Source organism: Bemisia tabaci, chromosome 4 (genome assembly GCF_918797505.1).
Source record: "Bemisia tabaci chromosome 4, PGI_BMITA_v3".
Taxonomy (NCBI): Eukaryota; Metazoa; Arthropoda; class Insecta; order Hemiptera; family Aleyrodidae; genus Bemisia; species Bemisia tabaci.
In genome coordinates, this window is record NC_092796.1 from 20,670,532 (window position 1) to 20,684,819 (window position 14,288).

Genomic DNA, 14,288 nt, shown 5'->3' on the forward strand with positions numbered 1-14,288 from the left:
TAGAATGTTGAAGGAGAATAAAAATTGCATCAACTTCAGTGATAGGAAATTTTATCCCATGAGGAATTTCACATTATGGTGACGTCACTCAAACAAGTCTACGTCAACGTTGGCCACTATTATAGATCGGAAAATGTATCCTCTTTAAAGGCTGGTGAATATGAGGTATGGAACCAAAGACAAAAGCTTGGCCGTGGACAGGATCGCGCCCCGCGCAGGATGAGAACTATTTTGAGACACAAGAAGCGCGGAGGAAGGGAAACGAACAGAGCGTTCATAAAAACCGTAAAAAAGTCATCTTTCCGAGACATTAAGCAGGCTAAGAGTCACTATTTTGAATAAATGTACATGAAATGCGGGTTTTCTCCGACTCAAGTTTTCCGCAACATTGCATCGGCGACCAGGACGATGAAAGACGGGACGGAGGTATGAACGCTCTCGGTTTTTTTAATGCATGAGCTTTCATCCAAAGCTTCAATACTTCAAAGACGTTCAATATTAATGTGTGTCCCGATGGATGTTTTTACTTGTGCGTCCTAAAATACACCCGAGAAAATCCGGGATACGTGCCGTACCTTCTTTTTCACCCTCAGAGCTTTTGTATCATTACTTTCGAATCGGTGTATTGTTACAATAATTTAAGAAACTGAATAATGAAGTAATCGTATTGATCCGTGCCAAGGATTTATACCAATAAACAAATCAATGAAACTAAACAGACCAGACTTGGTGAAAGAAAGATGAAATCCAAGAATTGCTTTCTCAAAGAATGGACTCTTTAATTAACACCAATTTTCATATTCGTTTGGTTTTTTGGAGGAGAAGCTGGTTTTGCTTTCATTTAAAAAAATAACTATCAGAACTTTAGCAACTTTGTAAACTTGTTTCATTTTTCTCCAGTTAAAATAACCCGAGTTTAATATAATAATAGGTGCGTAGCCTCTCTTTATGGTTTTGTAATGCTCGTCTGTAATATAATATTTTATTTAAGAAATGCTGATCATTTTAGAATGTTTGGCCTTACCCTTTATTCCCATGTTGTATGTAATTCAGAACATTAGGGGGAAAAATCCCTCACCAGGTGTAAAGTCTTCGGTTATCAATGATTTTGAAGAAATCAATAAATACGAAGATTTTCCTCTTTTCCAAATTTATTTTTACGTATATTTTATGAAAATGTACGGTTATTAAAATCTAAAAACTGTTCTGTGATCATATTACGTTTACAACCTTGTTTCATTTCAAATGGACCAAAATAAGACATTTTCAAACTTTAAAGTATATCCTCATTCACGTTTTAGTTCAACATATACTCTGATTCATTTAATAATGGCATCATTATAAACGCATACGACTCTCAGCACAAATCAAAGGATCACAAATCAACATGTCCTTAAAGTCATTGGTGGGGACATAATTTATTATCCTGTCAAATTGTGACGAAATGAAGTTTTCAAATCCATTCTCCCGGTCAGATGGGAAGCCAACCCATGTCCAACTATGTCCATGTTTTTTAGAAATTCACCGTCAACGCGTCAACCAACTCTGTTACGTCGTTTGTCCACCGGAAATGGACTCGCTCAGTTATGACCTCGGATGGATCTCCCGTCGAACTATTGACGCATGGCCGACTGTCAAAGAAGGAAAGCTTGACTCCGGTGAGTGTTTTGCTGCGCCAAGGAAAAACGACGCATGAACATTTAGATGTTGCCTCATCGCTGCTGATAAAAACCGATTTTTTTTTAGAATTAAATGCATAATTTTCTTCAATATTTTCGTAGAGTTTTTGTCACAATTCAATGTAGAGTGTTCGGAAATTTTATAGAAAAAATATTCACAATTTCCTGAGAAATAAATATTTTCTCCCGAAGAAAATGAGCAGCTCTCGAGTGTTCATACGCTGTTTTTTCCGTAGCATGGCAGCGATGATCTCAACATCAGTGACTGAGGGTTAAAATATTGCGGTCATTTTCGGGGCGCCGAAGAAAGGGCCGAAGTATCCCTCGGCGAGACAAAGTGTTGATACCCACCCTGAGTGAGATATCAATGGATCCCCTCGGATACTCGGTTACCTGTCAGGGCTTAGGAGTCGCGCACTGGAGATTGTCAACAGTTGCGGCGGAGGCGAGGAACCCCTACCCCGAGACAGGATATCTGGGTGCCTTGATTTTATCCTACCTTGTCACCAGCATCCCTTTATACGTCCCCGCCGCGACGCGACGACGCAACAAAGGGCCTCGATCCGCCAATTTCGAGGAAGAAGAAGGAAAGTCCGTCTCAACGGGGTGGCGTGTCGCGCAGTGAACCAAAGTCACCTGGGAAGAGAACGTTCCGCTATGTTGTCACCCTCGTGATAGCCTCACGTCAACATTATTTGTATTATTAGACCACTCGATAGGATAGGAAATTAAGCACTACAGTCTTTTCCTCAGAATTTTACGAAAACACGTTATGAGTTATAGGAAACTTTAATTTTGGGATTTTCATCCTCTTCATTTGGATCAATTCCTGCAGCATTAAATGACTTATCATTATCCACTTTTTCTTTGAGGTAGTTTAAGATTTCAGTCTTGAAATCTGGCCATTTTGTGACTAAAGTTTGCTCATAAGCGGGTTGCAGTAAATCAAAGTCACCTGGAAATTAAGAGAACGTTCCGCTATGTTGTCACCCTCGTGATAGCCTCACATCAACATTAATTGTATTAGACCACTCGATAGGATAGAAAATCAAGCACTGCAGTCTGTGTTTTTTCATCAGAATTTTACGAAAACACGTTGAGACGGGGGAAACTTTAATTTTGGGACTTTTATCTTCTTCATTTGGATCAATCCCTGCAGCATTGAATGACTTATCATTATCCACTTTAGCGTTGATGCAGTTCAACACTCCAGTCTTGAAATCCGGGCATTTTGTGACTAAAGTTAGCTCATAAGCGGGATACAGTGAATCAAAGTCCTTCAGTAACTGAAAGAAATAATCAAAGTATAGTATTAAAATATCGGTATAGTATTAAAGTATAAAGTATAGTATTGAAGTATAAAGTATAGTATTAAAGTATATGAGTAATATGATAAGTGCCACTTGTTTCAAGTTAGGAATGATATTTTGTGGAATAATTGGTAACACACAGAGCTATGGGTAAAATCAATTTTTTAATAAAAATTAGAAACAGAAGAGAGTTTAATGGCCCTTTTTGTTCGCACGATGAAGCTTGAGCTATTACAATCTATCCACCGTAAAATATTAATTTAGTGCTTGATTTGACTACAGCTTGGTAATCTTGTGAGCGGTAGTTATGAATTAATGTATACATAATCCGTTGTTTTCTCACGTAATGGTTGCATTTGGAAAATTTCAATGTACCCATTTAATTTTCCGTGAAATTTCGACAAAAAAATGTTTTTGGCTTAATCTCATACCCTACATATCGTGTGATCCATAGTTTGTGGAATCGTTTTCGAATTATTTGAGGGTGTGTGTGCAATAGATATGTATTTTTTTCTTCTATATCTGTCTCTGGGCAAAATTTTGGCTTGTTTTAGAAGCGATGTATTTGCCACCGATTTTGCCACACGAGTAGACGTTTTTAGAAGCATGTAGATGTATTAAGCTCCTTTTTTTTTTTTTATTGCGCGATAGAATTGACCGAATTTCCAATAATTCCTTTCAAGATACTTGAAAATCGTCTCCAAACCCGAGACTCCCGCACAGCGAATTAGAAATGCATCGTGCGGCGAAGAAGCGCTTCCTAATGGATCTGGTCTGATTCCATTGTGCCAAGGACCATGCGAAACCCACAATCAGCGCCCGATTCATCTTCATCGATGCCCGATCGCATAATGACACCCGCCAGGAGGAGTGATCTATCTGCCTCCGACTCTTCCCTCTCATCACGGGGATGACATAATATTTTACCCCCGTCAATGGGCCCCCGGCTCAAATTTGTCCGGCATTGTGACTCCGTCGTTCGCTTCCTGTCTGATCGATTGCGTTTGCGGGTGCGAATCGAAGCTACTCAAGACGCGCTTGTCGACAAACTTTGATTTGTTTGTCGAGATGGGATTGTGGGGAAGTGAGGCTAAGGGCCGAGTGCTTCCTCAAGAGCCATCAGGGTTGTTTCCGCGACCGGAGTGGCCCCCGCATTGTGAACGCATGATATGCACTTCCACCCCCTCTGCCCCCCCTCCCCCGCGCCAGCCGGTCCTTTTCGTGTATTTATGCAATTTGTGAAAGGAGAAATTCATTGAGGGCGTATGAATGATTTTCTGATCCATTCATTGAGGGCTATTAGCTTCCGTCTTGAATATTTTTTGTTATGTATACTTTGTCATCACTTTTTAAATGTTCTCAACGCCGAATGAGATGACGCACTTTTGGACTACGACACAAGATCCGCCACCTTGCTTCTTACATTTAATTTACATGTAAAAGTAACGTCAGACGATTTTCTGTCGCAGTCTAGAAGTGCGTAAATTTATGTGGCGTGGGCTCGCAGAGAGAAATTTCAACACAAAAGTATGGCTAATATGGGAAGTAAAACATAAAATAACCCTAGCCTTCGTGGAAAGCATTGGTTTCATGCTTTTTAAGAAATTGATTCACTAAGTATCTAGGATAACCGTTTGCCGTTTGCCCTGGCTATTTCTCTGATTATATCGATCTCTCGCCGTCTATTTTTGTAGCTCAAAAGAATCGAATATGCTCTGTGTGCCATTGCATGTAATGATGCATGCTTTATGATTGCTGGGCTGTTGGATTTGTTAGGTATTATACTGTTAGTGGCGATGGGCTTGCGACATATTTTTCTTAATTAATTACTACATCTCCAAAATGTACACTGTGTGGTGTATCTTCGAGAATGAAGGCGTAGTGCACACATGAACATGTTATTCTACCAGTTCTGTCTAGCCTCAATGCTGCAAATTCCACTAATTAAGGAGTCTAAAAACCTCATTATCGGGTTAAATTTCGCAACGTTTACAATTCCTATAATTTCGTTAATAGATTTTTCGTACTACGTTGATTTTTCATTATCCATTCTACCTAAAAGTCGATCGCCAGACCACGTCAAATACCCTCTCTCTCTTTGCTCAATAACTTATTAAGATTTCACCCTAAACCGACGATTTCAAGTGTGCCGCCTACCTGCAGTTCGATCAGTTGCGTGACGTGCTTTGGGATTTATCGATTGATCAGGCATTAAAACCTATGGGAGAGAATCGATAGACAGGGTGTTCGCAACGAACACCCTGTCTATCGATTCTGTACCATAGCTTCAAATGGAGAAATATCGATAATCGACAATCACGCCTCGCCACTGATTCCGTTTAGTTCCGCAAGCGGATCAATTTCATCGGAGTGGGTCCCCGTTTAATTATACGATTATCAGAATATCCCGGCAGAGAGTATGAGGTGAGGTAGAAAATCGGACGCAGGAGAAGTGAGAAACTGCTCTTGACGTTTGGTTTCCAGGAAAAATCTAGGACAACGACACGGTTGTCAAATTGTACAATAAAATCACTGATTTTTGACCTTCTATAGCTGAAAGTTACATAGTAGGTAGGGCGCAAAAAAGTGACATCTCAATGAGTTTGATTCAGAGTGTTATATGTATGGCTAGCAAAAAATTATTGTTAATGTGCGGAAGTTGTCGGATCATACATTGAATCGGTTGCATGGCCGTTCTTTAGATTGATATATTATGTTTTTGAAGTATGTATTTTAATAAATTACTCACCGACTCGCGATTTTTATGTTTTCGACGCGTTTCAACCGGCCAGCTATCTTGGGAATTTGATACGCTGGTCAAATACGTATCATATTTTTATTTAATGCGATACTGAAATCCAAAGATTTTAATTTATTTTTTGTTTTAGAAAAGGCCAAAGTAGGTTTGCAAGAGGACGAGCTTCTCTTCAAAAAGAAAAAAAAATACAAATAAAATAAATAGGTAGCGAAAAACACTATTTCTACCGACATATGTAGATCAATTGCTCAAATCTGATTTTCGAAAAATTACTACGTGTTCTAAAAAGCTAATTACTACTTGTACTTTTAAAAAAAATATTTTTTGTAATTTTACAAACATTACTACTTGTAATTTTTTTTAAATTACTACTTGAAATTTTTAAAAATCACTACTTGAAATTGTTTTTGATGTGGTTAATATGGATCGTGACTTTATTTCATTGTAAGTCAACTTTTGTTTTTTTTTTTTTTTGGTGTGTGTTCAAATTTTTAATGTACTGTACAAAAATCTGCGTAAAGGTTTTTTTGGGTCGATCATAATGCAGCTCGTTTCTTGTCTTTTGAGCATACTATCCTGTATCTTTCAGACAATTTTAAGCTTCACTGACTGGAGCAAATTCGGGTGCACTTGAACAATTGCTTAAATTGAATTTACACCCACACTTTGGTTAGACCCTAAAGTCAACCTAGGTGTTGAATGAGTGTAGGGACCTTATTGAGTGAATTATCTGAGAAAAATTAGCAATACTGTACCTCAGCTCATGAAACTGTGTCGAATCTCAGGCTGGAAAGTAGTAAGTTAATATCAAAAGTTGATCGGAATTTAAAAATAGAATAAAAAAAGCAACCCTTGGCGAGTAAAATTTTCTCATCTTCTCTTTGCAACACTGTAAGGCGAGCGTCGGGGAATCGATGGTACAGCAAGTTCTTGTTAAGACGCCTCAAGGCCCCCGCAAGGACTCCCCTCGACCCACGGAGAAATGACCCCCGCCTCCCCCTACCAGAGAAAGACGTCTTGCTGGAATTGGCTTGTCAATATAAGTGACACCTCTCGCACTCCGGCGTGAAGCTGATTTTGACACGTCGCGTCTCAACTTTTCGCCTGACACTTGATCTACTTCTCAACGTTCCAAAGCTCCCTGCGTTGGCGAACAAGCGCTCCAGGCCCAAAAAATTGACGGTGAACAGTAGGAAAACAAATAAAAAATGTTTGCACAACATGATGATCACCGTAATTTCGAAAAACTGTTGTGCCTTTGAGGCATTTTCATTTTTTAATTTTTTCTCCATTGAGAGAAATTTCAAAACAAAAGTTTGGTTGATACGGGGAGTAAAACACAAAATAACTCTAGCCTTTGGCCAACAATTTCAAGAGAAAATGCCAGCTACACCGAAAATAAATGGATGCTGATTTAACATTCTGGATGTTAAAAAGTGTGCGAGGAGAGCAGTGAGTTACGAAGATTGCGCATGTGATTTAGAGATTTGCTGTGTTGTGCGATACATTCGTTGTTCTTTAAACAATTACAAACACCAAAAAAAATCCGAGGGAACTTTGATAAAATAATCTAAAGTTACCAAAAATTCATTTGAAAGTTCATGTTTCATGCTCGTCCGCAACCTTTGCATCTTTTTAATCTAGGATTTGTTAAATGCATCCACCTCACCAATATCTTAAGGGAAAGAATTTTCGGCGCAAGTCGAAAATACATCGGAGTTAGAACACCCACCGAGGGGTAATCGTAGGTCACACAAATGACTATCAGCGCATACTCGGATAGTTATATTATGTAAACATCAATAAAAAACCTTATTATTTACAATAATACCCTCAGAACGTTCATTTTGAAGTGCACCGCACGGCAATACTATAAAAATAAAGATGGTGCAGGTCCGTTTGTCCGATGGACCCCAGATTTTAATTTAGTCTACGATTTAGTGTTATGGGCCATTGTCTCCAAGTTTAGATGTTCCCTCCAGAAGCAGGGTGTTCTCCGACGGCGCCCTGCCGACAAAGACCTTGAAGAACCAATATTTTGGTTTTTTAAGCACCTCGGCTTATTCCTTCAAAGACAAAAAGTGGATGCTTATGAGACCCACATAATTGAAACTGTCGGCACTTTAGAATTGCGAAACTGCCGCCAAGAAGAACAGGGTAGAAGTTATGCGAAAATCTTCCCCATGGAGTTTCGCCTCCCTTGAGTCCAGGTTAAACGGCGATTTACGAGTCATAAAAGTCACATCGAGACATATTGGAGAGCGGAGTGTTTGAGATGATTCCTTTTTTCTATTTGCGACTTTGGGACCATCGAAATACCCTGGCCCGTGAGAGAAATACCTCCAGGTGCGGAACGGACGTTACAAGGTAGAAAAGGCGGTTTGTTTGTATTGAAATTGAGACGACCGACCTCCGGTGTCGTTTGATTGGGATAGTTAAAACTCTCGCAGCGATTTTTCAGAAATCCTACTCCCGCAGTCCAACTTAATTTGAAATTAACTGATATATCTGGCGGCGAAATAATAAAAAAACTAATGTTCATCGCAGATTAAATGCACTGGGAAAAAAAACCACATTGGATCTAGAGTCCAGACTCTTGAAAACATTGAGAAGAAAAAATACTCGTGATTCAATCGGATTTTTGCTTGAATCAAAAAGAAATCCGCTTAAATTAAGACGCTTGGTTCTTGATTTAAGCTAGATTCTGATTGAATCAAGAGTACTTTTTCTTGTCGATGTCTTTAAGAGTCTGGACTCTAGATCCAATGTGTTTTTTTTTTCCAGCGTGCTTATCATAAATGATAAGCATTAAAATTGTTCAGACCATGTTAGTTAGTTGATTTTTAAAAATTGTGAGTAACTGCTAGTCGTGTTATACAAGCGTAGCAGACAGTGCGCGTGTTTCTTTATTTTGAATAGGCAATTTTTTCTGCGCCCAGCACTGGAAAAAAAAGTCGCTTGGATCTAGAGTCCAGACTCTTAAAAACATCGACAAGAAAAAATACCCTTGATTCAATTATATTTTTGCTTAAATTAAGAAACAAGTTTCTCAGTTAAAGCGGATTTCCCTTTGATACGTGCAAAAAGCAGATTGAATTAAGAGTATTTTTCCTTGCCATAGTTTTCAAGAATCTGGACTCTAGATCGCAGCGACTTTTTTCCTGTGAGGATGTTGTCTAACCTATTCCTTGAAATGGGGGTGCGCTGAAATGAGTCAAGATACTATTCTTTACTTTGCTTTTACCGAATTAGCTTTTCCCTCCCTATTTATCAGAAATATACACATCTCTCTAGTAGCAACGAGCAACCCCACTTACAGTAGAAAGTACAAGTATAAATTGAGCACTCATTGAAACACCAGTAGAATACGTACCTACAAGGTCTGCTGTTTTTCCAACAGTCATGCCTTTTGAATACTTTCAGTTTTATTTTGTACGTTTAAGTACTCTAGATTATGAGAGTTTAAATTAACGCCCCTGAAAAAAGTGCGCTGGTATACCGTAATCAACGTGATCTTAATGATTCACTGCGTACACCAAAACGTTTCCCTTATTTCTTGATGATGATAGTTCTTAAGGAGTTAAAAGAAGTGGAGAAATATTGTCTAGAGGCAGATGTTCTTATAACAGTCATTTTATTTCTATTTACGGTCATTTTAATTTACAGATAAATACACATACTTTTTTTTTTTTAAAAAAATGTACATCATAAGGTTAACGAAATGCATCAAAAATATTTACAACTTGAAAATGACAGTTTTTACAAAATTTGTCTTTTTTTATGAATTTTACAGTCAATCATGCAGTTTCATTCGGAGTTTATGGCATTTGTTAACTTTTTTCATACTGGAAATCACCGTAAAAAGTGTGTGTAGTGGTGATTTTTTTAAGTGACACTTTGGAAAAACTCGGAAACCAAATATACAGTTTAACACTTGACTGAACAACAAATCAATGAAATTCCTTGAGTATTGATGTGATTATTCATCTGAGGCGTATTCGAGTGCGCTTTCCTGTTAGAGCGACATCACGCGATTGCACCGCTCTGCGCCGTGTCAAATTACCACAGGTTTGTGGATACCACTATTCGTGCTCCACGCTTGTCCTAATTGCATACGCAAATTATTGTAGGGGCTTTAATTTTTCTAAAGCTGTTTGTGCGATTCGGCTGGCCGGCGCCTTGCTAAATTGCTACGAACTTCTTGATGCAACCATACGCGTTCGACGACTGTCCGGATTGCATACACGAAATGTTGGAGGCGCACTAGTGACCCTATTCTACAAAGTCAATGTTACGTCAATGGCTCTCAACAAATAAGTTTACAGACCAGAAAACTGAGCTATACTGCGCCATGGCATCAGTGGAGACTTCAATATTCAAATCAGGTTGGCTGGGTTCCTGCCGAGTCACCAGAAGAAAGCAATCAGTTCTGTAATTTCTTACAGTGAAGGTTTGTTTTCAAACACCGCGTTAACCTCGAAGGGTATTTTAATTTAATAAGCCATAATACCAGCGAGACCTGAATAGCATATAGATTAAGAGGCGCATCATTTGGAGAAGCTATGTAAATGAGTTGTTTCATACAATATTCAATGAAAATTACTTCCGTCGGAAAATTAAAAAATATAATTCTTCAGGTTTGCCGTATACCATAGAAAATATGACTTTTGAAAACCATTTTTGTTGATTGAAAGAAGAAATGTTCAGGGCTTAATATTAATTTTTTAACGCCCATCATCAAGAAGACGAAAATGGAAAATGATCGCATGAGAAGGAGTGATTTTAAAATGATAGCATCTCAATCAAATAGTACAGTTATGGCTTTTGTCGAACGCTTCATTCTAGATAACACGGCAGAACAATAAGAACTGAATAAAGAAGGATTAAGGTTTTCCGGATCCATAATTTATCATCTCCCAATATTATATAAATAACGTAAAAATTTCAATGGATGAACGAATATCACATTACAGTGTGATAAATTTTGACACTAAAGATTGAAGGTTCCGAATGATAAAACACTATATTTGTGCCTTCACGCCTCTCAGGCTGCAACTGCTCATAAAAAAAGAAATCAAGAAATATGTACACATTAATGAACTTACAGAACTGACTTCTTCCTAACCATTTTATTCACATTACAAGCCAGTAGGCAATATATGAATTCAAGCATCATTTTATTTTTTTAAAATTCTTGCTGGATCCTCGTAAATCCATCGCCACCTTTCCTCAATGTCGTTTTTCTTTCTTTGTAAGAGGTTCGGTGTCAGACAATACTGCAGATTGAACCCATCCTCCCCTCAGTTGGCTTGTTGGAGCTTGTGTTGCTCGTTGCAATGTGCGGAATCGAAATTATAAGCAACTTTGAGACTTTTCGGTTTTTCAATATTCCCTAGGAGACAATAATTAATGATCTGTTCACTCGCCGACACCAATAACCTTTAGTGCCCCAAATCATCGACTGTTGCAATTTGTTCGTTGCCTGTGCATAATAAAAAATGGACTTTCGACGAATCGCCTCCGGTATCCGATTGATCCGGTTTAAAAAGTTGAGAAGAACAGTGTTTTCGGAGGGAATGACGTCGAAACACTCTGATTGGTGTCTTCAAAACGGTTGCTAAGGCTCTGATTTCAATATCAGACCCATTTTAACCAGTATTACTACAAAACTTCCGAGAAAATTAATTTATGACAATAATGCATTCATCATAATCATTCAAAAATTATAAGCAACTTTTAGACTTTTCGGTTTTTCAATATTCCCAGGGAGACAGTTAATGAGCGGTTCACTCGCCGGCACCAATAACCCATAGTGCCCTGAATCATCGTCTGTTGCAATGTTTTCGTTGCCTCTGCATAATAAAAAATAAACTTTCGACGAATCTCCTCCGGTATCCGATTGATCCGGTTTAAAAAGTTGAGAATAACGGTGTTTTTGGAGGGAATGACGTCGAAACACTCTGAGTGGTGTCTTCAAAACGGTTGCTAAGGCTCTGATCTCAATATCAGACCCATATTCACCAGGATCACTACACAAATTCGGAGAACATTAATTTATGACGACAATGCATTTATCACAATCATTCAAAAATTATAAGTAACTTTTAGACTTTTCGGTTTTTCAATTTTCCCAGGGAGACAGTTAATGAGCGGTTCACTCGCCGGCACCAATAACCTATAGTGCCCCGAATCATTATCTGTTATTGCAATGTGTTCAGTTTAGTAGTGTTTTTGGAGGGAATGACGTTGAAACACTCTGATTGGTGTCTTCAAAACGGTTGCTAAGGCTCTGATCTCAATATCAGACCCATTTTCACTGGGATTAATAAAACAGTTCAGAGAACATTAATTTATGAAAAAAATGCATTCATCATAATCATTAAGAAATCAACTTTACAGTGTTTTCAGTACTGTGCAAGTGTGCAACCTCTTCTTTTCTTTTAACAATACTTAATATATGTACAATATTCAAATTGACACAATTATTTTTCCTTAAAATTAACATTCGGAAGTTCCAATTTATTGAAAAGATGGCAAAACCCTGAACGTAAATCTGTACAGCCACATAAAGAGAACGAATCAATACACATCGACAATCGTAACCTTCGTAAATCTTTAGACACCCGTGACAAAGATCTGAAATTTTTCACGTCTAGTACGGCCGCCAAACGTCCGAGTTTTTAGAGGTCTTCTCCTGCGGGGACTTATCGCTGGACTTTGAGGAGGAAGACGATTTGTTCTGATCATCCGGCGTCGGTGTTGGACTTGAAGCTTTTTTGGAGTCGTCGGACTTGGGACTGTCAGGCACTTCCTTGGCCTTGGCGTCCTCGAAGATCTGCTGCCTGAAGTGGAGCTGCGAGTAGGGGTTCGGGTAGAACTGCGAGTAGAGCCACTGCGTCGACAGGGATGGGTTCAGGAAAAGGCTGAAAAACGAGGGGTTCTGCTGGAACGGAAGGCTAGGGGGGAACCGGGGGGCCACCGAGTTCTGGAGCCCTTCGGTAGTGGAGGGTCCCGTCGGGGGATCGCCCGCGGGGTTTTTCAGGTCGGAAAGGGGCTTGTGCCGTCTGCCGCGGCGGCCGACCCCGATGGGGAACGGGTGCCCCCGACCTAGGCGTGGGTGGGGGTGGGGGTGGAGCTTCCCGGCAGGACTCGCGTGGTTGTGGCTGTGGTTGTGGTTCCCCACGTTGATGTTGAGCGGACCCAGCGGCTCCGACGAGGATCGTAATAAATCTGAAAATTGAAACATGAATTCCAATTGATGATCATAATCGTTTCTGCAACCTTTCTATTAGGACACCTCCTAAAACAATTTAGGAAGTCCTTCTCAATCGAGCATCTTTAATTCGTATAATGTGTGTAAATTTGTATCCCGATCTCCTTTTCTTGAAATATTTTAACTTCTACGTAACGATGACCATTTCCGAATTTACAAATTCTATCTTCAGATCTCTTTCTGGGCTTGCCGGTCGCGAACGCAGCAGAATAAGTTAAAAATAAATAAACGTAGAAATTGGTTAAACACAATTGAGGGATTGGAGGACAAGGCGCATAAGTGCAGTTTTTGAAAAACATTGAGATCTCATTCTGTGAAAAATTTTCTCCCAAAGTCTGATTTTTAAGTATCGAAAAGTTACTTTCAACTTTCTTTTCGCCATAAGGATCCATGCAATTTCAAAATTTATCATATATATCATATCAGGCTGGCTACTTCATACTCTCTGCTTGAAAGTTGAAAGTTTCTTACCCGAAAAATTTGAACAAAAGGAGATCGGGATAGAAATGTACATACACCTATAAAAAAATTCAATTTTTTGGGAGCATCTATTTTAAATTTCTGCAAATCACAGTGTTAGCCTCAAGTTTGCTAATTCCTGATCAACTTTTAAACAGATACTACACACATCTAACATTTTCCCCTCGGAGAAAATTATTTGTGTTTTCCAGCCCTATTTTCTTTTGAATGTATGTTCACTATTTTCAATAATTAATTTAAATATCTTATAATTCCTAAAATGAAGTAAAATAAATCAATGAGTGGCTGTTGAGTTATTAGTTTTACTACTTTCTGGCCATTCAACACTTACTTACTAACTATCCTTTGATGATGTCTCTAAACACTTTGCAACTTTCTATCCTTTTTCATCTCTGAAACTGTGATTATGGCCCAAAACTTGTTGTATCTAATCTTCACTTAAACAGAAAAAAGTTGAAAGAGTGAATTGAGGAACACAATTCAGGAATAGTGGGTAGCATTTACTAGGCCTGATATTGTTTAATTATCAAATTCAAATTGAAATTGAAATCAAGCTAATAGTTAAAAATTATAGCTCCACCATTTTCAGGGAACTGTCTTACCTCTAGGCGACGTTTCTCTTGGATGATCGGAGCCAGTCAATGGTAGTATGTGAGGAAAATGCGATGAATGAGGCGGTCCGCAGTGCGACAAGTAAGGAGGATACCCTCCTAAATTACGGCCAAATGCCGAGTTCCAGTGATGTCCATCACCATTTATTCCTAGATGATGGGCTAGACCTGAAATCA

At 38.8% G+C, this 14,288-nt stretch overlaps 1 protein-coding gene across 2 annotated transcripts in view; it reads right to left on the bottom strand.

Annotated features, from left to right (window-relative positions):
• Positions 1–8,947: 8,947 nt before the first annotated feature.
• LOC140224443 (uncharacterized) overlaps positions 8,948–14,288 on the bottom strand; it is a 56,662-nt gene continuing 51,321 nt past the window's right edge. For both annotated transcript variants that reach the window (XM_072299470.1, XM_072299469.1), the window contains exons 4-5: positions 14,103–14,279; positions 8,948–12,977 (exon numbers count right to left, since the gene is read on the bottom strand). In XM_072299470.1, coding sequence (XP_072155571.1) covers positions 12,400–12,977; positions 14,103–14,279 — 755 coding nt within the window. In that variant the 3' untranslated portion in view covers positions 8,948–12,399. The remainder of the gene's footprint in view (positions 12,978–14,102; positions 14,280–14,288) is intronic.